Below are 27,043 nucleotides of genomic sequence, written 5' to 3' on the forward strand. Positions count from 1 at the left end.
TGGGGGCAGGGGCGTCACACCAAATTCTGGGCCCTGGGTACAAGGATTCACTGCGGGCCCCCCATGAATGTTAACTATTGAAAAATCGTGAAAATGTGTGCAAGACATATCATCAAGGACCCCCAAGATGATATGTATTTGGACATTTTCACAACTTTTCAAAAATAGCAGATCTACAAGCTCGCAGCGCGACACTCGGTGCCGCGCTGTGAGCTTGTATATCTGCTATTTTTCAATAGATAAAGTTATTAGGGCCCCTCCACCTTGGGCCCTAGTAACTCAGTCCCACTTTCCTACCCCTTGTGACGCCCCTGATTGGGGGTGGCATCCCAAATGTTCCATTGAAAAACTTTAGACCCTAATGTTGGCTAAGGACGGTGGCTCTCAAAGTGGGTTCTGGGGACCCCCAGGGGTCATTGAGGGGGTCCCCAGGACAATTAGATAAGCATCAAAATCACTTTTACCCTACATACGTACATTGGCCATTTGATAATAGCCGATCTACAAGCTTGTAGATTCTCACTGCTATTTTAACTGCTATTTTCAAAAAGTCTTGGAAAAAGGTGAAGAAATATGTAATAAAAAATGTCACAGGATGCAAAATAAATGTCCACTCATCCTCTGCTCAGTCAAACCTACCTACTGAATTTGGAAATGGTCCTAGTGTCTTTTCATAGGGGAACGTGGGTTTGTCTCCTCCTGGTAGGGCGCTGGGAACACATGCGGTGGTTGAGCTGAGAAGAACAACCCGCTGCCGTCCTGAGAGGTAAAACAAAGACATAGGTTATAGCACTGTTTCCCAAGCACTGGGTCGGGACCCATTTGTAGGTCGCAGACAGAATTTTATGGATACAAAATATATATAATGATTGCTCTATCTAGTCTATCTAGTCTCTGACGAAGGCTCTTAGCCGAAACGCGTAAGCGTTCCTTTTTGGTGTGTGCCAATAAATAAGTGGAAATGTGAGTACTTTGTCCTCCTGATTTAAACATTAGGGATGTGCTACCTTTTTGGAATTTAATTCCTATTTTTTATGTAAATTTGACTTTAGGTCTAGCACTCCACTGAGAAAACCATTGCTGATGCGCACCTTCTTTTTCTTATATGCTCTATCTAGTCATTTCTATATTTCTAGTAATTTAATAAATACATAAAAGAAGATTCTAAGAAATGTTATAAATTAGAAAACAAATGTTTAAGAAGTAGTGAAAATAGCCGATCTACAAGCTCTTCGCATCGCGTTGTGAGCTTGTAGATCTGCTGTTTTCACTAGTTTGGGTCCCTGGCAAACATCTAATCTCTCTTTTGGGTCACGATCTGAAAAGTTTGGGAACCACTGAGTTATATGACTCTGTTTCTAATCACCCCCAAAGGTCCCTCAACATTGGCATGGCCCCCCCAATCAATGGGGGTGTAATTCTCTGAATAATTTGTCCCATTTCACTTGAAATGTCAAAAAGTGTTCTCTGAGAGAGACCAAATATCTATGTAAAATCTGAAATGTATACTTGCACTAAATGTCTTCACTAAATGTTCAGGGGGTTGAAATGGGTGCATCTCTCCACTCCGACATGTCTCCTTTCCGACATGTCTCCATTCCGACACTAACCCTATCTCTACCCTAACCCTAAACCTAACCCCTATGGGAGTGTCGCCACTGACTGCGAATTGTAAGAAGTTATTAATTTTCCAGTTGTTATAAATATCACACAATTTTGAATTTAGCAAGACACACTATGGTTTATAACCAAATTAAAAGTCCTTATAGGGAATATACCGTAGGCCACTGGTTCCCAAACACCGGGTTGGGAGCCATTTGCGGGTCACAGACCTATTTTTCAGGGTCATGACTCGAGAAAGAAAAATTCCATTTTCTTTTCCTCCATTTTTGTGTTTTTAAGAATTGTATACATTTTAAAACAAACAAACAAACACTTCTAAGGAATTCTGTAAATTAAAAAATATACAATTAAGAAGTAGTGAAAATAGCCGATCTACAAGCTGGATCTACAACATGGCACATAACATAAGTATACATTTGCCTTAACTGTCAAAGACAAGCTCTGGCCCTTCCAGAAGGATGTAAGCCTCCTTAAATCATCTTAAACAATGTAGGTGGTGTACGATACACAACTTACAGGGGAAGCAGGTGAGTAAGGCATTGCGCTCTGGAAGTGTGAGATGTAGAAGGGTCCATGTGGGCAGGGGCGGGGTGCCATGTTGACAAGAATGCCCGGCCAAGGAGTGCAGCCGTAGGGGCAACTGCCCAAAACAACCATGGGCGTGATCATGGGCATTGGCATTGCAGCAGGAGAGAATGAAACTTCCCTCTGGCCAGACTGGCCCAACTGATGGAAGCAAGGAGCCTGTCGGTCTAGAGGGAAAATAGAGACATATCTGAATGAATGAATGAATGAATGAATGAATAAATATATTTGGGGCTTTTAAGCCGTGACATCATTTTGTAGGCAGAGGAGAATCTGCCCCCAGAGCATTTTCTGTCCCTCGCTATTTTCAACAGATCCGAGACAAAAATAACGACTAAAGTATAATTCTAACACTTTCCTTTAAACAACAAAGAGAAGAAAAAATGTGTAAATAGTAAAAATAGTAAAAAGATTAACGGAAACTGGGGGCAGAAATTCTCCTCTGCCTACACAATGATGTCATACTTAACAGCCCCTTTACCAGTTGTCCAGTCTTATGCCCCCCATGACTCTTGCTCAGGGAAATAACAAAAGTGCACAGATGGATGATTTCACAAAACACACATGATATAGACCTACCTCTATAAGCCAGCCAGTTAGCCTACGTGGCCAAAGCCTAAAGGACATTAATGGATGACATATGCAAATAACCTGGCTATTCATGTCTAAAACAAGTACAAATAATAATATTCAAATGAAACTGGGCTAAACTAAACATGAACGTGTTCGTCGTATTGAGACAGTATCTAGCCTAGCACCACACCAGCATCTCGATTAATTAACGAGAATGCTGATCAATAGAACCGTTAGAACGGCCCAATTATAAAATTAAACTTACGTGATCTATTCATCATCTCCAAAAACCCGTCTTGCTCTTGGGGCCTGAGGGAACCGTGAAATCTTTCTTGCACGTGGTCTCGACCGTCTCGGTCAAGACCGGCCACATGTGGTGGTGGAGGTGGTAATGGTGGACCAGGGCTGGCTCCTCTATGAAGATGATGATCGGGGCGGTTCTGAATCCTGCTGGAGGAGAACCTCTCCTCTACGGGTGGATCCATCATCTCAGGAGGTCGTACGGTGCGGAGCTGTGCATAGGTTTTATCCGCTCTCCTCATCTCCTCATCGTCCTCCAGGTCCAGGACCCTCGCTGCCGAGGATGTGGCCGACCCCGGGGCCTCTTCCAGCGGTGCTCGTGGTCCGGTCCCACCACCGGCTCCACCAGGGCTGTTGTTCATCTTCATCTTCCGTTGGAGGGCCCCGAGCTTCGACCTCTCCGTCACCAGAGAACATTTCCAGCAGGTACAGTCCAGGAACCGGCAGAACCTCGCGTGGCCCTTCTGTGGGACGAGGTAGCCGTGGTGTCTGCATCTGGCACACTTGGGCGTCTTGTCCGGAATGTCCGCAGCTTGCACTTGATGTTTAGAACATGACATCTTGGTTGATTTATTGATTACCTTAACTTTTTACTGTATAAAGTTGTGCAGATTTTAGCTAGCTTTTTGTTTGATAAAATGAATGTAGTCCCTGCTGGTGCATAGTCTCCAAGTCAAGATGAAGTGGACTTCTGGCCAAAAAGGCCAACATTTTAAACCTTCTCAGTGGCAACATTGTGTGGATTTGTGGCATGGGAAAGTTGATAAACATAGTTTCCCACGACTAGCACGTGACACCTGCTTAATTGGCGCGTGTGCGTGCATGCAGGTATGTGTGCGGGTGTGCACGCGTGAGCGTGTGCGCGCGACTGCGAATGCGCGCGTGCATGCCCTGACACAAATTTTAGGGGATTTCCACTGAGAGATGGGGTCATTTGGGGACTTGGGGTGATGAAACCATGGTGAAACTTACAAAGTTGAGGTTGGTTTGGAAAATTGCTTTTAATAGCCATAGGCTATATATTTTTAAAATGCTTTAAAAAATGATGCTTTCAAATTACATAGACATATTTGAAAAGTTTTGAAAACACTTTTTCATATACTATTTGCCCTAAATAAAAAGTAATTAAACAATTAAATAAATGCTATACATTTGATGTGTGTTTATTTGTGTTTTTATGTTATTTTATTGTGTGTTTATGCATTACTTTATTTAATTGTGGCCTATATTTATTCATTTATTTAGTTATTATTTAGTCGATATTTTCACCAAATAATAAATACAAAACAGACATTTGACGTGTAATTTAGCCGATCTACAAGCAGGTTATCTGCTATTATTTTCAAAAGATGTTTGTACATTTGAAATAATGAGTACTTTTACTTTTGGCACTTTAAGTACATTTTGATACCAGCACTTTTATACTTTTTACTCAAGTACATTTTGAATTTGAATCCCGGACTTTTACTTGTAACAGAGTATTTTTTTCTCCCTATATTGCAGTATTGATACTTTGACTGAATTAACTCTGACAGTGTACAACATTTGTACACAGTCAGAGTTAAGGGGAGATTTTGACATTTCAAATTCAAAGTTTGAATTTTGAGTATTTTTTCAACACTACAGTGGGTGGAGTTTATATAGTGACGAAGACGTGATGTATATTTCAAGCGACATCTGATCTTGTGTTTTTGGTTTGTGTGCCGCGCACTGAAGAGGAGAAAGCGTGTTGTTGTCTTTTGGGGGGAACGGTTTTGTAATTTCACGACTAATTCATCATCAATAAATCCTAAAAAGGGTATTCTGTAGCGATGTTCACCCCGCGCGGCGGCACTCCGACCGGCTCGGGCCGCAGACAGACGCCCCGGGTGACCGGCGGTAGGAAGAGTCTCAACGTCACCCCGTCCGGGCTGCTCTTCTCCCCACGCAGGTCGCTGGCCGTCAGGTACTGTTGTTGTTTCTCTAACCGTTTCATGTCAAGGACCCCCAAATTGACACTAATATCAGCCTGCGGACCCCCATCATGAAATATATTTCAGGGGACCCCCATAAGAGAAGATTTGTACGGCTCCAGACTGGCAGTGATTCTCAACCATTTTCATTTCAGGGACCCCCAGTTTGACATTCATTACAGGCTACTGACCCCCTATTTAATGGAATGAAACCCAATTGATTTAGTAAAATCAATGTTAATTTAACAGAGTCTGAGAGTGTACAAATGGAACCAAATGGACCCGTTAGTGTCGGTTTGGTTCCATTTGTACACAGACCCATAAGTATCCATTTGGTTCCTAACTATCATTTATCTGGGGGACCCACTGGAACTCCCTCAAGGACTCCTGGGGGTCCCCAGACCCAACTTTGAGAACCCCTGTGGTGGAGCAGTGTTTCTCACTAAACCACTGCCAGTGCATTGTCAAACGTTTTAATTTTAAAGGACCCCCAGATTGGTGTGCATTTTAGGCCACAGACCCCATAAATATGCGTTTTTTTATTGATCGATTGATTGATTACTTTATTAGCGGTGTGCAAAAAACAGTGATACAAAAGGTGCTAAAAGGATAACCCTAAGGGCTTATTTCCATTGCGGTCCTGTGTATTCATGTCATAGTTACTAACACGTGTGTACAAATGATACACGGTAGCCTACAGCCTTGCCCTTGGATCAAGACTGTCATATCTTTTTGTTTATAGTTGGTTATTATAGCCTTATAGACCATTTTGGAAACCTGGAACCTTTTTTGTATTTGAATTTTATAAATGCAAAATGGTTGCCGCTCTGAGAAATTGCTCTATAGTTACAGACCTGTAAGGATCCAAAATTGGTTCCCATTCCTAACTATCAATCATTTTGCTGAAGGGTTACACGTCTCCATTCCGACATGTCTCCTTTCCAACATTTAACCCTATCCCTAACCCTAAGGAAGTGTTGCCACTCCGACAATAAGAAGTCAATGTCGGAATGGAGACATGTCGGAATGGAGAGCACCCCCCTTGCTGAGGACCCCCTGGAACCACCCCAAGGACCTCTAGGGGACTCCAGACCCCACTTTGAACCGCTGCATTAAACAAATGATGATCTTGTGTGTTATATCAGGTCCACTCCTACACGCATGCAAAGCCATGCTGCAAGTGCAGAGTCTGTTCACTTTGATGTACAGCCATTTGGCTCTTCACTGCCTGTCAAAGTCATGGAGGCGTTGACGATGGCCGATGGTGAGAGCACTTCTAATAACAAACAATTATGATTTCAATATTACATATCGCACCAAATGTTAAACGCTGATCATATTATCTTGTGTGTCCTCCTGTGTTTTTTGACCTTTTCCAGTCGATGACCAGATCTCAGTTAAAGTGGATGAGAGCGGCTGGGCCTGGATGGTGTGTGGAGAAAGAGTGATCATCTGGAAGATTTGTCAAACTGCTGTGGCCAAGGTACATTGTACAGCCGGTCACTGACCATCCATAAGGTCACTGACCATCCATAAGGGCATTTTTGTGTAGTTTCTATTGACTTGACAGCTTAAAGGCACATTCTGAATTAACCACTTATACATAATATATTATATATACTAGGTTGACATCACCGACCTCTTCGCTGAGCTACAAGTTCACAGCACTTTTATGTTCACCAAATGTTTGTCTATTTTTGCAAAATGTTCACCTATTATGACATTCCCGAAATAGGGATGCTAAGGGTTTGAGTGATTACCCATGCATATTAGCGACATAATACAGATGTATGTCAAGGGATCACCAAAATGTTTCTATCACTGTTTTAGGCTCAGCTGAATTACACTTGGAAGTACAGCTGGTCCACAATATCAAACTGCAATAACTGCATTCTTTTGTTATCCGATTTATGAAAGTCTTTTTCAATGTGATGATGACTCACAAACCGTCCTTGATCCATAGATGTCCGTATGCAAGGAGCTGCAGCTCCCCAGCAGTGAGTTTGACTACTCTGCAGACCTGATCGCCATAAGCTCAGCCGGGCCTCTGGAGATGGTCCCGGTCCAGTCCATCTCTGTCATGGCAGTGGTAGCAGAAGGGCTGGCTAGATTCTGGCCCAGCCTGGCCCACGAGGGCAACTACACTGAGACCGCCCTCGACATGGGAGAACTCTGCAACTTTGTTGTTGCTGTAAAAGTAAGTGGAGTCAAGTCTAATACTTGATGATTTTATTTTTATTTTTTATACCAGTGGGTTAAAGAATGCAACGGATCATTCGAAACGTTGGAAACAGTGTGGTTTAGAAGAGAGTGGCGTCACGCTTTGATCTCGCCGCAGCAGACCGGAAGTGGCGTCACATAGAGCCTGTTCTCATTCTTTGCGAGCCTCTGCTGCTCTTCAGCCCCGTCCGCCTCCATTATAACCGAGGCATTTTCACTCGCTGGTAAGTAGACTAAATCACGTCTATTTCCCGCTTTTAACTCATTCACGGGTCTCTCCAAGGTAGACAACATTATTTAAAGGGGGAAAAAGACGTGATTTAGTCTACTTGCCAGCGAGTGAAAACGAATGAGAACAGGCTCCAGTAAGCTAGGCTAAGCTAGCTACTTCCATAGCTTTACACGCTTACAATGGGAGTCAACGTAAGTGTCATAACTCTCTCCATTCTACGGGTCTGGTTGGAAATTCAAACAATGTGGAAAAACTACCGGCCCATAATTACTATATAATATATATTTCTTTTTTTGGTGAAAGTGTGTCTTAAGAAGATTTTTTTTAATGGCATCATTTCAAATATGCAATGAACGCAACATTACCTAGACCTGCACTCCCCGTAGTTCAAATCTGATAATACTGTATGTTCATTTTCTTAATTTCCTGTTAATTCATACATTTCCCTCGTCCCCCCTCAGGGCGGAGGATTCATCGTGTCCTCTTTCAAGAGCCAGCTGTTGAGAGTGGGCGTGGACTCCTCTGGGAAGCTGCAGCACAGAGCTCTGCAGCAGGGTCACGGGGTGCTGTCTGGCATCGGACGCCGCATGTCCAGCCTGTTTGGTATGGGGCCCACTCCAGTCAATGACACGGTGAGTGACACGTAGGGTTGGGGTCCGGAACCGAAAGGCTTAGAATTATTGACTGCTTTAACTGTTGAAAAATAGCAGATCTACAAGCTCACAGCACGTCTTTGAATATATGTATTTTTAGAGCGAACTTTTGTAACTCAAATTTTGCTTCTGGGTGGTCCTTGGAACTATAATATTTGAAAAGGACCTTTTCTTTGACGATGGCCATCCAGATTGCTGACATAGAAACATAGGGTTTTTCAAAAAACCTTAGAAGATTCAAAAGACACTTATAGAATCGGGTAAAAAATCAAATTTTCATGATTTTTCAAAAATAGCAGATCTACAAGCTCGCAGAGCGGCACTTGGTGCCGCGCTGTGAGCTTGTATATCTGCTTTTTTTCAATAGTTAAAGCATAAAATAATAATACACAATAATGTGTACCCGTTCTGAATGGGTTAAAAAACACTCACGATTATCGTATCGTGGAGATTTACATTTAATGTAAAATTATCCTCTGTCATGCACTGGGATCAATTTACCTTTTATTTGCCGAGCTGCATATCCAGTACCATTTAAACCCTCTATAATTAGTAAAACGGACCTGGAAATAACGTACTTGATACAGTCTTCTCATCACTCTCTACCAAATCTCTTTGCCAAAAAATAGACGGTCTACAAGCTCACAACGCAGTGCGTTGCGACACATTGTGAGTTTGTAGATCGGCTATTTTTTGGCAAATGTTCTGCCCCAGGATAATGGATTTCGGGGATATTTTAATTATTGTGATAATATCATAAATCGCAATTTCTTTGGTCACAATAATCATGAAATCCTCCAACATTGAGGAAAAAAGTGAACTTTTCTCAACTTTTAAAAACCATTGGAAAGACAACTCGGCTCAGTGCTGTTCAGAAGGTGGTCGCTTCTAGTGCACTTTACGGTTACTTCACATAGGGTTGTATAAACATGTAAAAACAAAATGTGGTGGATGTTTGGGAATAAAACTCTGCGTACAGATCCTAACCCAGACCTTTCCGCCCTACAGCTCCAGAGTGTGCTGTGGGTGGCAGAGTCAGGCTGCCTCTACACGCTGACCAGCTCCACACTCAACAAGTGGGAGGTGGATGAGAACACAGAGCACCAGCTCTTGAGCTGGGACGCCACCAGAGCTCTGACTGAGAGCATTTCAGATTCAATCTGGGTATGTTTGGCCAGAGTCTATCTGTAAGGTTTATGGACCCTTCATTTGTGTACCGTATTTCTGCTTTATGTTCTGAGCACACCTTAAATCGGCTTATATACTGTGTATGTATTGTATGTCTAAAATGTTTGTTTGTGCAGTGATACATAATACCTAGTGTGTGTGTGTGTGTGTGTGTGTGTGTGTGTGTGTGTGTGTGTCTGTCTGTCTCCTCCCGGCATCATTATTAAAATCTTCTTTTTTCAAACCAGGGATCAGAAAGCAATTATGAGGAGATGAAGGAAGGAGTGAATATAACATACCTTGATATGAAGTTCAGCCAGTGAGTATCTGCGTGTGTGTGTGTGTGTGTGGTTTGGGTTACTATAGAAATTTGTTGAATTAAGTCCTGTTTGATTTCACTGACTGGGAGAGTCGTGGCAGGCATGTCATTTCTCATCGCTCCCAGTAAAATTCTTACATTCTTACATGCTTCATTGGACACACAACCCACATGCAACTTTCTCCATCTTCTTTCATATCGCTCTACTCTAAACTTTCAAACAGACATTGAGTGCATTCACTGCATTGGGAAGTGGATGCACACTGGCAGGTTGCTGACCATGTGGTTTTATTATAATGATGTCCTTTAGGCCTGTCACAATTATTACATAATCATCTAATCATCAATTATTTGATCGCAATAATCGCAATTATTTTGTCACAATCGTTTCCATGTTGAAAAATGTTCATATATTTTCAAACATTTTAAAAAAAATGGTGGAAATAGCAGATCTACAAGCTCACAACGTGTCGCATTTGCGACACGTTGTGAGCTTGTAGATCGTCTATTTCCACTATCAATGGTCCTTTTTAAAGTATAAAGTTGTCAAAAATGTCAGTCATTTCTTTGTATATTTAGTTTGTGTTTGCTGCCATGTGCAACTTCAAAGCCTAACGACAGAAACACAATTAAATCTTAATTGCAATTATTTGAGTGACAATTAATCGTCATGTATTTAAACTGTCATAATCGTGGTAGCCCTAATGTCCTTGCAAGAACACCATTGGGGGCCCACCGATAACCCCCACTCAAACTGTTCAAAAGTGTGTAGGTGGCGGGGTGGGGCTGAAAGCGTGTGTTGTGTGTCTTGTGTTCTAGGGTTGGCCTGGTGGTGCTGGCAGCAGCGTGGCATTGCTCAGACACGCCCTGCCTGGCCTACTACTGCCTGGTCACCCTGCAGGATAACGGAGCCACCATCTCTGACCAGTTCACAGTGGAGGTCACCAAGCACAGTCCACCCTTCCAGGTAGAGGTAGCTCTTTACCATTATACGTCCTGCTTTCACTTTTGTTTGTTTTATTTGATTTGATGTACAGTCAGTTGAGTCTGGGAGATTCATCTTGATCGGGGTCCCGCAAGCTTGTAAAATAAAATGATTTTATTACGTTTTAAAGGAGTAGTTCACCCCCAAAATGAGTTTTATTTTTTATTTTTTTTCTATCGATTACTTACCCCATGGAGACTTGAGTTTAATCATGTTTTTATTTATTTTTTTTTTTTATTTTTTATCGTTTTTTCTTCTTCGCATTCCTAAGCCAATAATTTGATTATAATAAATGTAACCTCATTGATTCCAGAATCAATGGGCCTACAAAGAGTCTCCTCAAATGATTGGCTTAGGAATGTTCCACATTTTAGAAACCCATCTTCTATTTATCTATAAATTCCAGAAATCCTGTCTGTCTGTCTGTCTGTGTTTACTGTACGTCCATAGCCAATCACGGGCCACAGGCAGTGTATAACCGTAGCCAATCAGAGCGGGCAAAGGGTGACATCATAATATCAAAGCATACGGGTGTTTATCCAATTTATTTGAGAGACGTGACCAGAGATCGGACAGGTAAGGACAGTTAAGGATCCGATCCCTAATGCCTCATTCACACTACAGATATATAGTTGAACGTTTAGCTTGGTAATTCAATGTAATCTCAATGGAAAACAGCTTTAAAGATACAGGAGACGCTCCAAGCAAAGCTTTGAAAGCTTTAAAGCTGGTTTCCATTGAGATTACATTGAATTACCAAGCTAAACGTTCAACTATATATCTGTAGTGTGAATGAGGCATAAGGGATGGGTGAGGGGATAGGTAAGGATCTTGTTTCTAAAATGCCAACTTGCACAGTACATGATACGTTTCTGAGCAGGTGATGACGGTGACCGCGCTTTTCGGCTGCTTGGCGCACCAAACTTTTTTGTCTCAGGGCACCCCATGAATATTTTTTTATCCGAGGCACCCCTACATTATAATTTTCACTCGCATCGCGAGGCGTTGTGTGCTTGCAGATCGGCTGTTTTCACTAGTTTTGTGCGACAGTCTTGTATGATGAAGCAGGGCTTTGCTTTACCAAAAGACGTACACATTTGAAACAGTGATGATATTTTAGTGATTATGTTGCAAGGAAAACGTTGAGATAATAGCCAATTTGGTTAGAACTTACTTTGTACTTCAAGTTTAAAATGATACTAAATATTTTTTAGTGTCCAAATAAATTCCAAATATTATCAAATGATCTCGCGGCACCCCTGGACTGCTGTCGTGGCACCCCAGGGTGCCCCGTCACCCACTTTGAAAACCCCTGCCCTATCTGAAGTTGGTGTAAACGTGTTTGTCTCATCAGGACGAGGAGGCCCTCCATGCCACGAGGCTAGTGATGCCACGGGCCTCAGGCCCTGCTGCCTTCCTGTACAACGAGGAGCTGGTGTTTGCCTGCTCCACCGGCACCGGCAGGGGAGGACTGCCAGAGGAGAAACTCTCCTTCAACTCCCCTGGTGAGACCACATGAAGACAATCCATAGCAGAGTTGTTTTGTTTGGCGCCAACGGCATCAACCAAATCATTTTATCCCCGATTTCCATCTTAACACAATTGTTGCTATCAATTAAATCTCTTTGAAGGTCCAAGATGCCATGGTCTCCATAGACCTCCATGTAATTCATAGTGCACGGATCATGCACTCCCATGCCTAGATCATGCACCACGTGTGTGCACGCTGTTCACAGCTTTCAAACAAAAAAAATCCGCTTGGAAATCCGTTCAGGCATTCATGAGATATCAGCCATTATGTTTTTACATTATGTAAACAAACATGGCTGCCATGTTTGAAAGATGGGGTTGGTATGGGGGTTAAACATGCAATTTCGCGATCGCGATCATGCCTAATACATTTTTGGAGGTCCAAAAAACATTTTCTTCAAAAACGGCCCAAACTCTGGAAACTCGGGGTTGGCACAGGTAAGGTACCTATACAAACTCGGGAAACTCGGGGTTGGCACCATATGTGTTAAATTCACTTAATGTTGTTTTTAACTTTTAAGGCGTGGTTCTACCGGAGTCTAGCCGTCTGTAAGAGGGTCTGTCTGTCTAAAGTGTCTGGAGCTAATCTCAGAAACCACTGGACCAAGAAGCGCTGGCGCCAAATATTTTGTGCACACACTCATTTCTTTATTTGGAGTTTAACTGGAGCCTAAGCCCCTTGAGATGCAGCATCACCTACACTGCCAGTAGGCCACAGAAGATTTGTTTGAAAATATAAATTCTATAATGGCTCTGATGGGGCTGAAACCCTGCCAAACGTTTGAGTCCTACATCATAGATATGACATGGGCAACTGATTTTACAGCCTGGCCACATGAAGTCCGATATCCATGTTGGAGCCACACTGGTCCCTTTTGGATCTGCATGATTAGATCGGTTTTAAATGTTTTAATTCTATGCATTGAAATCTGACATGTCCTCTGATTTCGCTGCGTTGTCCCCCACCCCCCTCTGGTGGCGAGAAAGTATTAGAACTAATTTGCTCTGGGCATGAGAAAAGTAGGCTAGTATGACATGACGCTCCCCTCTGCAACAGCTGTCGGGTTGGAAATGTGTAATAAAAACTACTTCTACATATGCTTAATCAGCAATGACAAATCGTAACGGTTTTAAAAAACTGAAAAATAACAAGTAGCAGATGCAAAAGCTCACAACGTCACATTGTGACGTTCTGATATATGACAAAAAGGAATGTTAGCCAAGTGACTTGGACACCAAACCAATGTCATGTACAGCATCACAAGTTTTGGATTTTGTAGCACAAAACGAATGCACCTTTTTTTATTTAAAAGGTTGAACTGTTGGCATGACATGGTGTGTTTGTGCCCAGGGGACAGTGTGTGTGGAGGTGGCAGCTGTATGACATGGTGTGTTTGTGCCCAGGGGACAGTGTGTGTGGAGGTGGCAGCTGTGCCAACCTGCCCGTCTTCTTCTCCAAGAACAGCGGCCTGGTTGCCGTGGTAGCCAGGGAGAGCGTCTCCATGCTGCCGGAGACCATGGAGGACTCACTGTCACTGGCTGCTGCACCGGAGGTACACTCTGAACATAGCCCTGTCACAATGTTACATAATCGTCTAATCCAGGGGTCTTCAACGTTTTCAGGCCAAGGACCCCTTAGATAAGAGAGAGATGAAGCAGGGACCCCCACAACTTTTTCCTAGATTCAACACAATCATCATTGTATTTTGTATTCATGTCAATTCGTGTTTTCAGATACGTATTTAACCGCTTGAACCGTCAATACATAACTTTTTCACTCTGTACTTAGTCTGCTCTTTTCCCCCTCTACACCAAACGTCTTTGCCGAAAATAGCCGATCTACAAGCTCACAACGCCTCGCAGCTAAAGTTCTCCGAATATGGACCCTAGGATTCAAGTGGTTAATATAAAAAAGGAGAAAAAGGTTTCTATCACACAAAGATTTGGAGGACCCCCTGTAGTAACTCTGAGGACCCCCTAGGGGTCCCGGACCCCCTGTTGAAGACCCTTGGTCTAATCGCAATTATTTGACATAATCACAATTATTTGACATAATCACAATTATTTTGATCGTTTCCATGTTGAAAAATGTTCAGATATTTTCAAACATTTTCAGGAATAGTGGAGATAGCCGATCTACAAGCTCACAGCGCGTCGCGAGCTTGTAGATCGTCTATTTCCACTATCAATGTTCTTTTTTCTTTGTATATCATATCTGCCATTTGCAACTTCAAAGCCTACAAGCCAAACAGAAATATAATTGTCAATGACAAAAAGTCAAATCGTTAATCGCAGTTATTCGAGTGACAATTAATCGTTGTGTAAAATGTCATAATAGTGACAGCCCTAACTGAACAGCACACAACCTGAGCATATCATATCATATCATATCATATCATATCATATCATATCATATCCTATCATATCATATCATATCCCATCAATAACATGGATGTTACATTTTCAAAGTGTCATTTATACATTCACTCAATTACTAGCCACTTACTGATTTTAGTTCTGTTCAATGTATATACAGCATATACACATTAGTCATGGGGTCAATGTTAATGCATAGAGGAATAGCAGATGCTGTTTATAGGTGTATGAGTAGAAAAGAAGTGCAGGTATTTCAGCCTATATATCTGGATGAGGACTTAGTATTTCTCACAATAGAGGGTATGCGTGTGACATCATCATCATACCTGGAAGTTATGCGGGAACGAAAAAAACCCCGCAAAAAAAACGACTTTCTGGCCTTGACAGCCCATACATCCAAACAGAAAAGTCCTATCTGAAGTTAAATGACGTTAAACTCGCTTTGTCACTCGCTTGGTCACTCATTTGCCATTCACTTTATGCATGCCCATACCCTCTATAGGACTGCACAGTGGTGTGTTCTACCGTGTCACTCTATATAGTATATACGTAGTATGACGTGCATTATTTTATTATTGTTATTTTTTTCTTTTCTTTTTTTTCTTTAAGTGTAGCCCTCTACTAACCATTTCATCCATTGAAAATGCGCTAGGGTATGACTTCCACCACACGCATTGGACTGCACATTGTTGAAGAGGGGAGCATCGGAGGAGACACATAATTTTTTTCCCCCTTTTTTTTTTACTAAAGATATACATACAAACTGTTTCCATTAGGAATGAACATTCTTCAAATCCTTGATTCTACTTTCTTCAAACGCAATATGATGGATGTGCCCAGCTATTCTGTTTGTTAAGTTTGTTGTTCATTGAAATTATATATCTTTTTTTCTTAACTCCTGCATTCCTTTAATTCATCTAGGCTATTCATTCATTTAAGGTTTCATCCATGGAGACTCCTAACAGGATGGAACCTGTGGCCCAGGAAGACAAAACCAGGCTTCTCAAAACGGCCTTCCTGCAGTTCTGTCGGTACGTAGCCATAGAGTGACTCTATCCTGATCTACAGGCCAGTGTAGTGTTAAACATTAGCCCACTCTAGTCTAGGTGTGCAACAGTTAATTGAACTTAACAATTATATCTATTATAAAGAACAATATGTAATTTGATAAAATAATCGATTAATATTCAATCCCTGTTTTTGGGTATATAGGCAAAAAGTTCAAATCAAACAGCGAAAGATCGGCCTGATCTACAAGCTTATCTAGCTTGTAGATCGTGATGATTTTTGCCCTCTTCTGCACTCCCTCAAGAGTCAAGAGAAGAGGCCTTGCCAGGGGTCCCTCTTTTTTTCTCTTCACTAAATGTCATCTACAAGCTCACAATGCGTCGCTTGGAGATCTGCTCTTTTTAGCCGAATGTTCGACCTATTATGACCCGAATAGGGACACCAGTGTTCATGGGGATAGAGCACAAATACAGGTCGCCCTTGTTGATTTTGCTCTGAAATGCATAGAAAGCGGTGTTGGTGCATCAAGCCCCTTTTGATCTAATTCAGGGGTCTTCAATGTCTTCAGGCCAAGGACCCCTTAGTTGAGAGAGAGATGAAGCAGGGACCCCCACAACATGTTCATAGATTCCATATAGTTTCATCGTTTGACAGCACAATCATCAGTGTATTTTGGATTCATGTAAATGTGTGTTTTCAGATATTTAACCACTTGAGCCGTCATTACCTAATAAACTTGACCTTTTACTCTGTACTTAGTCTGCTCTTTTTCCCCTCTACACCAAACCTCTTTGCCGAAAATACCGGCTAAATACCGGAACATTTTCGGCTAAAGTTCTCAGAATATGGACACAAGGGTTCAAGTGGTTGATATAAAAAAGGAGAAAAAAAAAACGTTTCTATCACTCAAAGATTTGGAGGACCCCCTGTAGTAACTCTAGGGACCCCCTAGAGGTCCCGGACCCCCTGTTGAAGACCCCTGATCTAATTTAATATTGGAGTCTGTGTCATCGACTCATCTGTGCATCTCTGGGTGTGTTTGATTTGGCAGTAATGACGGGGTGGGCGCCCAGACCCTGACGGACGAGCTGTTCCCTACAGAGGGGGAGGGAGAGGAGGGAGCGGAGCTGGACAGTGTGGTCACCCGTATCAACCTGGACCTGGTGGATGACTACCCAGCCTCTGACCCCCGCTGGGCAGAGTCCGTCCCCGATGGTAAGGAAGGGAGGCAGGTGGAGGTATAGAGAGGCTCTTTTGGTTCTTGGGCATGAGGGACCCCCAGAAAAAGAACACCCCAAAATCCTTTTGAGCACCTGTCCCCTCAGTGCTTTCTGCCCTGTACTTGACACATTTTGAGCATTGTGACAGGAAGGCCAGTGGTAGTATGGATGCATAATCATTCACACCATTGTCTGATATACTTATATAAAAAAGAAAACTGTGATGATAATAATAATAATACAACTATAATAATAAAAATAACTCACTTGCACTTTCTCAAAGTACAAAACTTATGAAAAAAGAAAACTACAATGCAAGAGCGTATTGAATGCCAGATAGCTAAAGCAAATACTGGTAAGCAAAAAGCAAAAGGTGGACAAACCTTAGATGCCGGTCCTGAATAGTCCAGAATGTGACATGCAGTGTTATGATTTCTGCATTTTTGTTCTCGTGATCTCAAGAGTGCAGGCTGCCCTCTCACTGCCCTCATTTTGTTGTGGTTTCTCTAGAGAGTGCAGGCTTCCCTCTCACCTCCCTCATCATCCTCCACCAACTGGAGGACAAGATGAAGGCACACGGCTGCTTCATGGACTTCTTGCTCCAAGTAAGAGCACACACACATTTTAGATTTGAGCTATATAATATTTTAGTTTTTTGTTTTGTTTTAACTCTTTGGATCTAGAACAGCGGCAGATCTACAAGCTTGCAGCACGTCATGAACTGACGCACTGTGAGCTGTGTTTTTTTTTACACAATTCTACTTCTGGGGCAGTCCCTGGCACAAAACAACGACGGGGGTCCGTGGCCAAATGTATATCATGAAAAAGTTAGAGAACTACTGATTTAGAATGCATTTGTAGAGTTGGCCTCAGGTATTAAAGGAGCAGTTCACCCCCAAAGTGAATTTTCTTCTATTGATTACACCATGGATGGAGACTTGAGTCCAATAATATTTTTTTGTATTTGTCCCATTCCTAAGGCAATAATTTGATTACAATAAATGTACCCCCATTGATTCCGGATAGGTCCCCAAATAGTACATTTACCTCCATTGATTCCGGATGGGGATCCAAATGCATTGTTTGTCTTAGGAATAAGACAAATACAAAAATATATTATTGAACTCAAGTCTCCATAGTGTGAGTAATCAATAGAAAAAATGTCAAGTTGGGTGTCACATGATGCTCATAGCTTTTTTGTCTTTGCTCCGTCCCTCTCCAAGGTGGGTCTCCTGGAACGGCTGAGCCAGGTGACGGTGCGTTCTGCGCCCATGGCCACGCGTCTGCTCCTGTGCGAACACGCTGAGAAGCTGCAGGCGGCCATGGTTCTGAAGAACCACCATGCCAAGCACGCCGAGCTGGTCAACCGAGCCATCCTGAGTGCTCTGCAGAAGAACAATGCTGATGTGCCCCCCAGCCTCACGCCTGCAGATGTCTTCTTCAGAGAGGTGCTCTTTTTTTATATACTTATTTTCACTTTTCAACAGAAAGGTCCATTGTTTTTTTATGTATATTGTATAGCAATTATTACAAAAACTAACTGCAAGTCTATTCTCTACATTTCCATTGCTGATATAGAAAGGTTGACAAGTGTGTGTGTGTGTGTGTGTGTGTGTGTGTGTGTGTGTGTGTGTGTGTGTGTGTGTGTGTGTGTGTGTGTGTGTGTGTGTGTGTGTGTGTGTGTGTGTGTGTGTGTGTGTGTGTGTGTGTGTGTGTGTGTGTGTGTGTGTGTGTGTGTCCGTGTCCAGGTGTCCCAGATCTCCTCTGTGTTGGAGTGCCTCCTGGAGGAGGAGGAGAGGAGTCTGAAGGAGAACCCGGTGGACTCGGAGCAGTGGGCTGAGGTGGTGGTCGCCGTCAACATCATCATCAAGGTACACACGTTACGTTGGCACTAACTTATACTGTAGATAGAATTATCTTGTCTTCCGTACATTTACTTTTCAATGTCAAAAAGGCCTTGCAGTGAGCGGGTCTTAACCCATTCAACCACCGCCATGAACGTATATTTACGTCATCTAATCCAACGCTTGAGCGCCATGGACTTATTTATACGTCATGTGGTCTTTTCAGTGGTTTACCCTAGACTGCGCTCTCCTGCACTCGTGAGTGATCCCAGGACTACAAATCTGTAGAATTGTAGCAGGTGTCACTTAAAGCTGTGTCGACCAGTTTTGCCCGACCTGCTTTATTTAGCAGGCATACTCCGCTGTGGAGATGCCTACTTAACGCTGGAACTGATGCCGTCAAAAGCAGAGAAATACAGGAGTACACAGCTGACAAGTTTGAATCAGCAATCTTACAGGAGTGTGATGGTCAAAGCTGTAGTATCCAGGTTAAATCAGACAGGCTTCTCTTATTCCTGATTTCCTTCCATGTCTAACAATGTTTTACTTCATTGTTCATTGCATTTGTTTTTGTATTGAGGTACTTTATTGCGACCGTCAGCAGGACGCTGCTCCTACAGATTTTGCCATAAAATCACGCAAAGCGGTATCTCTAAAGTCATGTCATCAACATGGATCTGACCCATTTCCCATATTCCCTCCTGATTGGCTACCATTGCCTTCTAAAGTTTGTGTATGCAACCTGACAGTCGCCCGATTAGGGAGTCTTACTGGTTATAATGCATATACTGTACATATTGTGTGTGTGTGTGTGTGCAGGACATGCTTCAGGCTGCGGGTCAGTACAGAGACACCAAGGCCTCGATATACAGACCTACTGAGAATGCTGACACCGAGCCAGAGTACATTCCATGGACAGGTACTGGTACACGCACACACGTACAAACATCCCTGTCCTCCAATAGCACTTTAGAAACATCCCAGTCTAATGGTGAGGTTTGACTTGAGATGGTCACTTCATCCGTTGACTAAAGATGTGTGAATTTAGTGATGGTTTGTCACTTATATCCCAACCACAGTTCAGGTTAAGGGTTTCCTGTGGTGCTTTTAGCTAGTTTGGATGATACCATAACAAATGTTAAATATCGAAGATGGCTCTCTTCCCTCTCTCGTTCTGTTTCTCTCCAGCCTCTGGGGGTGTGGTAGGCGTGCGCGGCATCATCTCCCGCCAGCACGAGCTCATCTTGCGCTCGGTCTACCCGCACGCCGACTCAGAGCTGCGCAGCGTGCTGTGCGAGCAGCTGGTGGCGCTGTTGGACCTCTACCTCGGCGGCTACGTCTCCCAGCTGACCTCCCTGCCACGCTCCCAACAGGAACGCTACAACAGCCTGGAGATGGAATACAGTCAGCGCCGCTCCGAGCTGTTGGCCCCGCTCCGTGAGTTCCACGTTCACATTTGTTAGGGTCAGATAGATATGTTACGGTTGGGTATGTTAGGAATAGGATTCGTATGTTACCGTTAGATATGTTTTGGTGGGCATGAGAGGAAGGAGTGGTTCAGGCATTTAAGTTCGCAACTGCAGACATTTAGTTTTTCTTTCATGGGAATGTCTTATTTTAATTTTGGAATTTCACTGCCAAGTAGTGGGAACCCTGTATGTACTGTACTATATTTAACTATATTTCTGCTGGTGGGAGCCCCATAACGTATTGTTGTTTTTCCTGCTGTGTGTTGTAGTGGAACTGGGTCAGTACCAATGGGTGGCAGCCTTGGCTGAGAAATACTGTGACTTTGACATCCTGGTACAGCTGTGTGAACAGACAGACAACCAGAGCCGTCTGCAGCACTACATGACCAAGTTCGCTGACCAGGTAGACCAGTTCAGAAACACTGTTTCTGCAAATATTTTTGAAACAGACCTGGGCATCTACAGTTCATTATTTGTTTTTCGAAGAAGTAGGGTCTACAGTTACACTGATTGATCATCAACGTTTTTCAAGTGCATGAATATAGTTGAGATGCGTATTGAAGGAAACTGGTTGGTGTAACGACTATATAGAAGAGGAGAGGTTCTTGAGAGGTAACCTGGTATGGTTCTGGTTCAGTTATATTTGTTACCGTATGTCTTAGCCACAAGATATAGGATGTGTCCATATGATTCTCATTCTCTTGTGGGTACAGGTCTTGTGGCCATGACATAATACCTCTCCACTTCCATATTTTACTGCAGATATATATGTATGATACAGCAGTGAGATATGTCCTGATGTCCTGTCCTCCCGTAGAACTTTGCAGACTTCCTGTTCCGGTGGTACATGGAGAAGGGGAAGAGGGGAAAGCTGCTGTCCCAGCCCAGCGCCCAGCACCAGCAACTAGCCAGCTTCCTGCAAGCCCATCAACATCTCAGCTGGCTGCACCACATCCACGTCCAAGACTACCAGAGTGTAGGCATACCATAATAATCATTCAACACTATATGACTACATGGAGAAGAAAAAGTACACGATCAAATGCACAGAGTATACTTCAGGTGGATAGGACAGACAGACAGACATTCACTTCTTCCTTCCCTCCCATGGGGAAATTCAAGTGTTATAGCAACAACAGCACTAAGCATGAAACACATCACGGATAAGTAGAGCGTAGAGAAATAATAAGATAAAGATACATTATCTAAAAATAAATTGATAGACTTCTATCCCTAGCAATCTGCACTTGGTCTGACGGACACTGACTCAAACAGTTGTACTAATACTGTATGCTCATAATCCTGTGTGTGGGCGGCCACCGATCTGAGTGTTTTCACCACTAAAGAGAAATACAGCTAAAGATGCTCTAGCTGCTTTATTTAAACGGGACCGTGACGAATGAAGTAGGGTTAGGGGGGGATGACATGCAACATTCTTGGGAATGTTGACAACACACACAATAGTAATTTGAGATAAATGTGAAGTAAAAAAATACAAACTTATTTTATTTTTATTTTTTTAAGATTTGTTTTTGGGCTGTTATGCCTTTATTGATTGGACAGTAGACTAACAGGAAATGGGGAGAGAGATGGGAAGTGGCAAAGGTCATCGGCATCGGGACTCGAACCTGCGACACGCTGTCATGCATCAGAGCCTATGTGGTATGCGCCCGGACGGATTTTATAATTTTTTTATGAAATACCTTTGAAACTTTGAAAGTTAAAACTATATTTTTACCCATAAAAATTGGTCTGCGAACCACTAATGGGTTTCCTACCCAGTGTTTGGGAAACGGTGCTCAGTCTAGGCCAAGTCAGATTGAAGTTGGTGTTTGTAGTTGATGGCGAGCTCACACTCTTTGTTTTATTCTGTTGTATTTATCACCTTAAGGGCCATTTATAGTTACGTATGGTTGATTTTGTGTACGTTTGGGGGTGAGACAGTACGTACATTGTTGACAGAGAGGTTTATAGACACCCTTGGAGGATACACTCGGATTGAACGACACTAACCATCGGCGCTAGTCACTGTGCTGTCCGGGTATAATATAAAAAGGACTGGAGAATGGATGAGCGTGGACACATGCCGTTGCGAACGCCTAGAGCGCAATCTCAATGGGGGCGCCGCCGACAGTTAATGAGCCACGGTACGGTAGCCACCCAAACCGACCCAAAACCGACTAAAAACACCCCGTGCACGGGAGTGGAGAGAGACGCATTTGAGAGAGCTCAGCTGGTAGAGAGCGCTGATTAGGCTGACATGCAGGTCTGCGTCCTGGCCTGTTCACTGTTCAGCGTGTACTTGTGATTTTTTTGTTAGTTTTTTTACTTCCTCCAACGAAATGGATACAAGAAAAAAAGACGAAACATTTCTCCCTCTACTGGAGGTTGACACAAGTTCACCACGGGTAGTTCATGTGTACGTACGTTTTTAGCGTTTTTTATCCGTCGGGTTGAGTGTTGTCCGTAAGGTTACGGAGACAATCAATTACGTCCGGACGGCCGGAGGAACCGGATTAAATCACTCTCCCCCTCCGTTTCTTGTGTATTCCTGCGGTCCTTATGTACTACTATGCATGGTACTTTAGAGGTCTATAGTGCTGGGAATCACCATCGCGGGTACATTTTCAGTCCCGAGAAGTGTTTAACTAGGTTGAGATTGGGGTGACCGCAAAGCTCATGGAATTTGACCTAGTGTTTCTTTGGTCCTCAGGCCCACAGAACACTGTACAATCAAGCCAATGCGGAGACGCGCTACTTTGTGAAGAAAAAGACCCTTTTGGCCCTCAGCAAGCTGACTGCTCTGGCTTCTGACATGCCGGAGGATGACATGCAGAAACAAGTTGATGGTAAAAACATATACACTCACTGATCACTTACTGACATGTTAGCTTATCTGGCCCTAGGGTTTAACACCAGAGTACTTCAAATATAATGTGTTCATTTGGTTAAAGTTATTTGGCATGGATAATGGGAAACTAACACATAAGGATAGCTCCATAGCGTATCACATTCTGCGAAACAACAGCCAATGTGGGTCTGTTTCATGTACTGTAGGCGATTGTGTGCCAATATATGGCACACCTAATGTCTAAATTAAGAAAGATTTTGACAAAAGACAAAGAAAAATAAGTCTGCTGTGAAAAGGGTCTATTGTCTGCAGCACTTTGACTGCATAATATCTTCCCCGACCAACTGCCTCACATAGCTTGGGCTGGGTGGCTCTTCTGGTTTGCCTTAGCACATAGGCCTACAAAGGCAACTGGTGGCACGGTGGCCAGACTGGCCACATGCAGCCCTCACCTTCACTTAATGTGGCCTGCAGGTTAATATCGGAATATTGATATATTATTGATTTCAGCTGTTACAGTTCCAAACATGCAAATATGACCCGCTTTAATTACTTCAGTCTATATTATTAGCTTAATGACTAGTATTAAAACGTGTTTCTTTTATTTATTTTTTCATGTCATATGTATTTGTATTTAAGTTTATAAAATTAATATAAGTAAACTCAAGTATAACTAAATGCATTTACTTTTCATGATTCCAATAAAAAAATAGCAAAAACGTATTCAGGATTCCAATTAAAAAATCTAAAAAATAGCTGATCAAAACACGTCGCAATGCAACATGTTTTGAGCTTGTAGATCGTCTATTTTTACTACTTTTGTGTGACATAGAATGACAAAGTAACGCATTAATTTACGAAAAAGGTTCAATTACGGAGATAAGAGGTTTCTGCCCAACAGTATGTGCAAAGTGACCCTCTGGAGTGAGTGTGGAAAATAGTGTCCCTCTCCATCATCAAAGTTGCCCACGCCTGCCTTGGCATAAGATAATTGCTTGTGAGATTCAAGTACGTATGCTGGACATGATAATAAGTGATGTAATGATGCATTTGTGTTATTTGTAACAGATGTTTTATTTTCTTAATGAAATCGACAAGAGCCCTGCCTACATACAGTAGAAAACGATTTTACGAGATGAGCAAAAAGGTCAAGTTGACACAGAGATCCTGGTTTGTTGTGTGTGCACTTAGACATCGTAGAGCAGGAACGCTTCCTCCTCCACCAGGAGACTCTGCCCAAAGAGCTGCTGGAGGAGAAGCAGATGAATCCAGAGGTCATACCAGTGCTCACCGCTCACAACCTCATCCAAGTAAGAATACAGCCTGAATTATACTCGGTAGACCGGTGCCCGTTGGGCAGAATAGTCACCATTGACGTCCAGTTGTGCAATACCCGTTGTGTCCGTCTGTCTGTGTCCCTTTCTTGTCCGTTGGACAAGTGGCTCTTTGGTTTCACCTTTTCGCTTTGTGCTTTATGCAGACTATGGACTGCCGATACTAAAGGGTGGAGTGGGCCGGTGGAGGGGTCTTATTTATTTGTCAAATTAAAAAACAGAAAAATAAACAACTACTTTCCAAATAAAGGCAGAAAAGACCCCAAGAACATACAGCAATTCTAATATAGGCTTTCAAGCTTTTTCCAGAAATAATACCACAGATAGCAATGTATTACACCTAAGCCTAACTGGCCTTTTTGTCCATGTTGACACCCATTTTGTCCTTTCACTAGCTGTATATTTGCGATGACAACAGGCGAGCCAATGAATACGACTTCAAAAAGGCCCTGGATCTACTTGAATACATCGATGAGGTAATGTCCTGCTTGATGTGCCTTGATCTGGGCCTGATGATGTTCTTGGTTGGAACTGTTAAACAATGGAATCTGTTCAATGTTTAAGCCGTATTAAGCCACCTTCTCATATGAACACTGGAAAATGTCCGGGGAATCAGGTTGGGACAATGTCCGGTGTTGGCCGTCCACTCCACACATGTACTGTAGCATGAATACATGCTACATGTTTGATAAGGTGAGGGGCGGGGTCTGGGTAGTAGAAGCACACATTAGCTACTCTCAGGTAATTATAACACACAGCCTGAGGGTGATGCAAGGATCAAATGCTCAAATTCTGAGAACATTGGGTTCTAGGCTATATGCAGCCAAGTGCCCACTGCGGAGGGAAACGTCAGTCGTAGGTTGTTGTCTACAATTAGGCTACTGCATTAGTAAAGAGACGTTTATGTTCGATCTGTGAATATTTTCCAATTCCAACGCTAATTAAAAAGCTTAAATGGTTAAACTGGTTTTCAGTTCCCTCTCTCTCCAAACACGACGGGAGGAGGGGAGGCTCCACCCGTCGACAATAGAAGCGGCATCAACGTGTCCACCAAAAGGGCGATGACGTTTTAATTAACATTAGTCAGCTAAATCTAATCATACTAGTAACGTTACGTAACATCTAGACATATTAGCATCTTTGTTACCATGGAACAGTTGACATGTTCTTCTTGTATCAATGATGTGGTATAGTATATTTCATTTTTAGCATAGTTAAGCATGGGTGGAAAGCTTTTTTCAACAAATCAAAGTGCTTGCCCGGAACTGCCCATTGTACTAGCATTGTTTTTATATACTGTACATACATTATTATGCTGTAAAAATATACATGTTCATTTGACAGGAGGATGTTGTGGAGACGGACACTCTCAAATGTGAGATCTTTGGCAAGGCCCTCAAGAAAGACGAGTAAGGAAAGAGTACCATATCTGATCCTTTTTAGTTTATACACATTTAGAGAAGACATGAGGATGGTGTTTCCTTTTAAAACAATCTCTGTATCTTTAGCTACATCTGCATATCTAAGGTTAAAATCTGGAGCAGTAGATTAAATATTTAATGGCTGGCAGAGTACAAGGCATGGTACAGCAAAGTGATGACATATCTCCACATTTGACTGAAATGCATGTTTATCACATAGAAGTTTTTTCTTTCCAGCTGGTCCTCTGCTGATGGCAATGATGACCCACTAGAAGCAGCCAAAGACAGTATTTTTGTCAAGATCCTCCTCAAGCTCATACAAGAAGGTGAGTTGAGCAGAGGAGAAAATTAAGCCGGATTTATATTTAATAGTTGCAGCTTGCAGGACAGTGTGGTGCACAAAAAGGGCTCATGAATCATGATGCTTCACAGTGCAACCCGTTGTTAGCTTATAGATCTGTTTTTTTATTTTTTTTATTCATAATGAATCATTCATTTGGGTTGCAGACAAATTTTAGAACGTTTTCTAATGACATAAAAACAATGACAATAAAACACTGATGTGTCCCATTTGTTGCCGGGATACTATACACCCAAAATGAAATAACACCCAAATGTCATACATTATATATATTGATGATAGTTTTATGTTACTTGCTCATCATTCATGGATTTAATATAGATTCATATTACACTGTCTACGTTCACAGGTGTTCCTCTACAGACGTACCTTCCAGATGTCAAAGACCTCTTGGACTTGGATGAGCTGGCAAGTTTGAAATCCAAGCCCTCTTTTGAGTTTGTCCTGCGAGCCAATTATGAACATTACCTTCAAGCTCAGATGTGACCTTCCACCTTTATGCACTGTACTTAAGCTCTTGTTGTTTTCTTATCAATAATTTGTTTGCAGAAAAAAAAAAGTACTCTTTTTCTAAATAAATGCTACATTTCTATTTTTGGGCTCGCCAATGTTTTGACTTTTAAAGGCCTCTTTTGGCCTCCTTAATCTGTTTGACAGAAACCTTATACATGTATGTGTGGGGGTGGGGGGAGAACCAGTGTCTGTATCCAGTTAGTCACAAGCTGTTTTTTCATTTGTGAAATATTTATAAAACCCACAGATAAATGTAACTATTTTAAACAGGGCTTCTTGTTTTGTGCATCTCATTAGGCGACGGTTTTCAAAATTGTCTTTTCCAAACAAGCGATAATGGCAGATCTACAAGCTCACAACATGTTGCACTGAAATACATTTTGAGCTTGTAGATTGGCTATTTTTGCGTCTGTCATTTGGCTAAGTATAAAATATGATTTATATATAATATATTATATAGAGATATATATATTCTGCCCGATGATATATACAATGCCTAATTTGCCT

General features: G+C 42.4%; 1 protein-coding gene across 2 annotated transcripts; it reads left to right on the forward strand.

Annotated features, from left to right (window-relative positions):
• The first annotated feature begins 4,813 nt into the window (after positions 1 to 4,813).
• nup133 (nucleoporin 133) lies at positions 4,814 to 26,566 on the forward strand. 2 transcript variants are annotated; one of them, XM_080721590.1, is made up of 25 exons: positions 4,814 to 5,026; positions 6,179 to 6,297; positions 6,413 to 6,516; positions 6,997 to 7,230; positions 7,947 to 8,117; positions 9,147 to 9,302; positions 9,554 to 9,624; positions 10,444 to 10,591; positions 11,964 to 12,114; positions 13,544 to 13,692; positions 15,437 to 15,546; positions 16,575 to 16,738; positions 17,254 to 17,348; positions 17,967 to 18,191; positions 18,492 to 18,614; positions 19,407 to 19,506; positions 19,776 to 20,024; positions 20,326 to 20,459; positions 20,874 to 21,032; positions 22,770 to 22,905; positions 24,099 to 24,217; positions 24,637 to 24,717; positions 25,586 to 25,650; positions 25,900 to 25,988; positions 26,373 to 26,566. In XM_080721590.1, the coding sequence occupies exons 1-25, from the start codon at positions 4,893 to 4,895 to the stop codon at positions 26,507 to 26,509; spliced, it is 3,423 nt and encodes a 1,140-aa protein (XP_080577716.1). In that variant the 5' UTR covers positions 4,814 to 4,892; the 3' UTR covers positions 26,510 to 26,566. The 2 variants fall into 2 exon arrangements, with proteins under 2 accessions (XP_080577716.1, XP_080577717.1); XM_080721591.1 differs by having other exon boundaries at positions 15,455 to 15,546.
• Positions 26,567 to 27,043: the final 477 nt, after the last annotated feature.

This window comes from Nannobrachium achirus (assembly GCF_963921795.1).
Source record: "Nannobrachium achirus genome assembly, chromosome: 3".
Lineage (NCBI taxonomy): Eukaryota > Metazoa > Chordata > Actinopteri > Myctophiformes > Myctophidae > Nannobrachium > Nannobrachium achirus.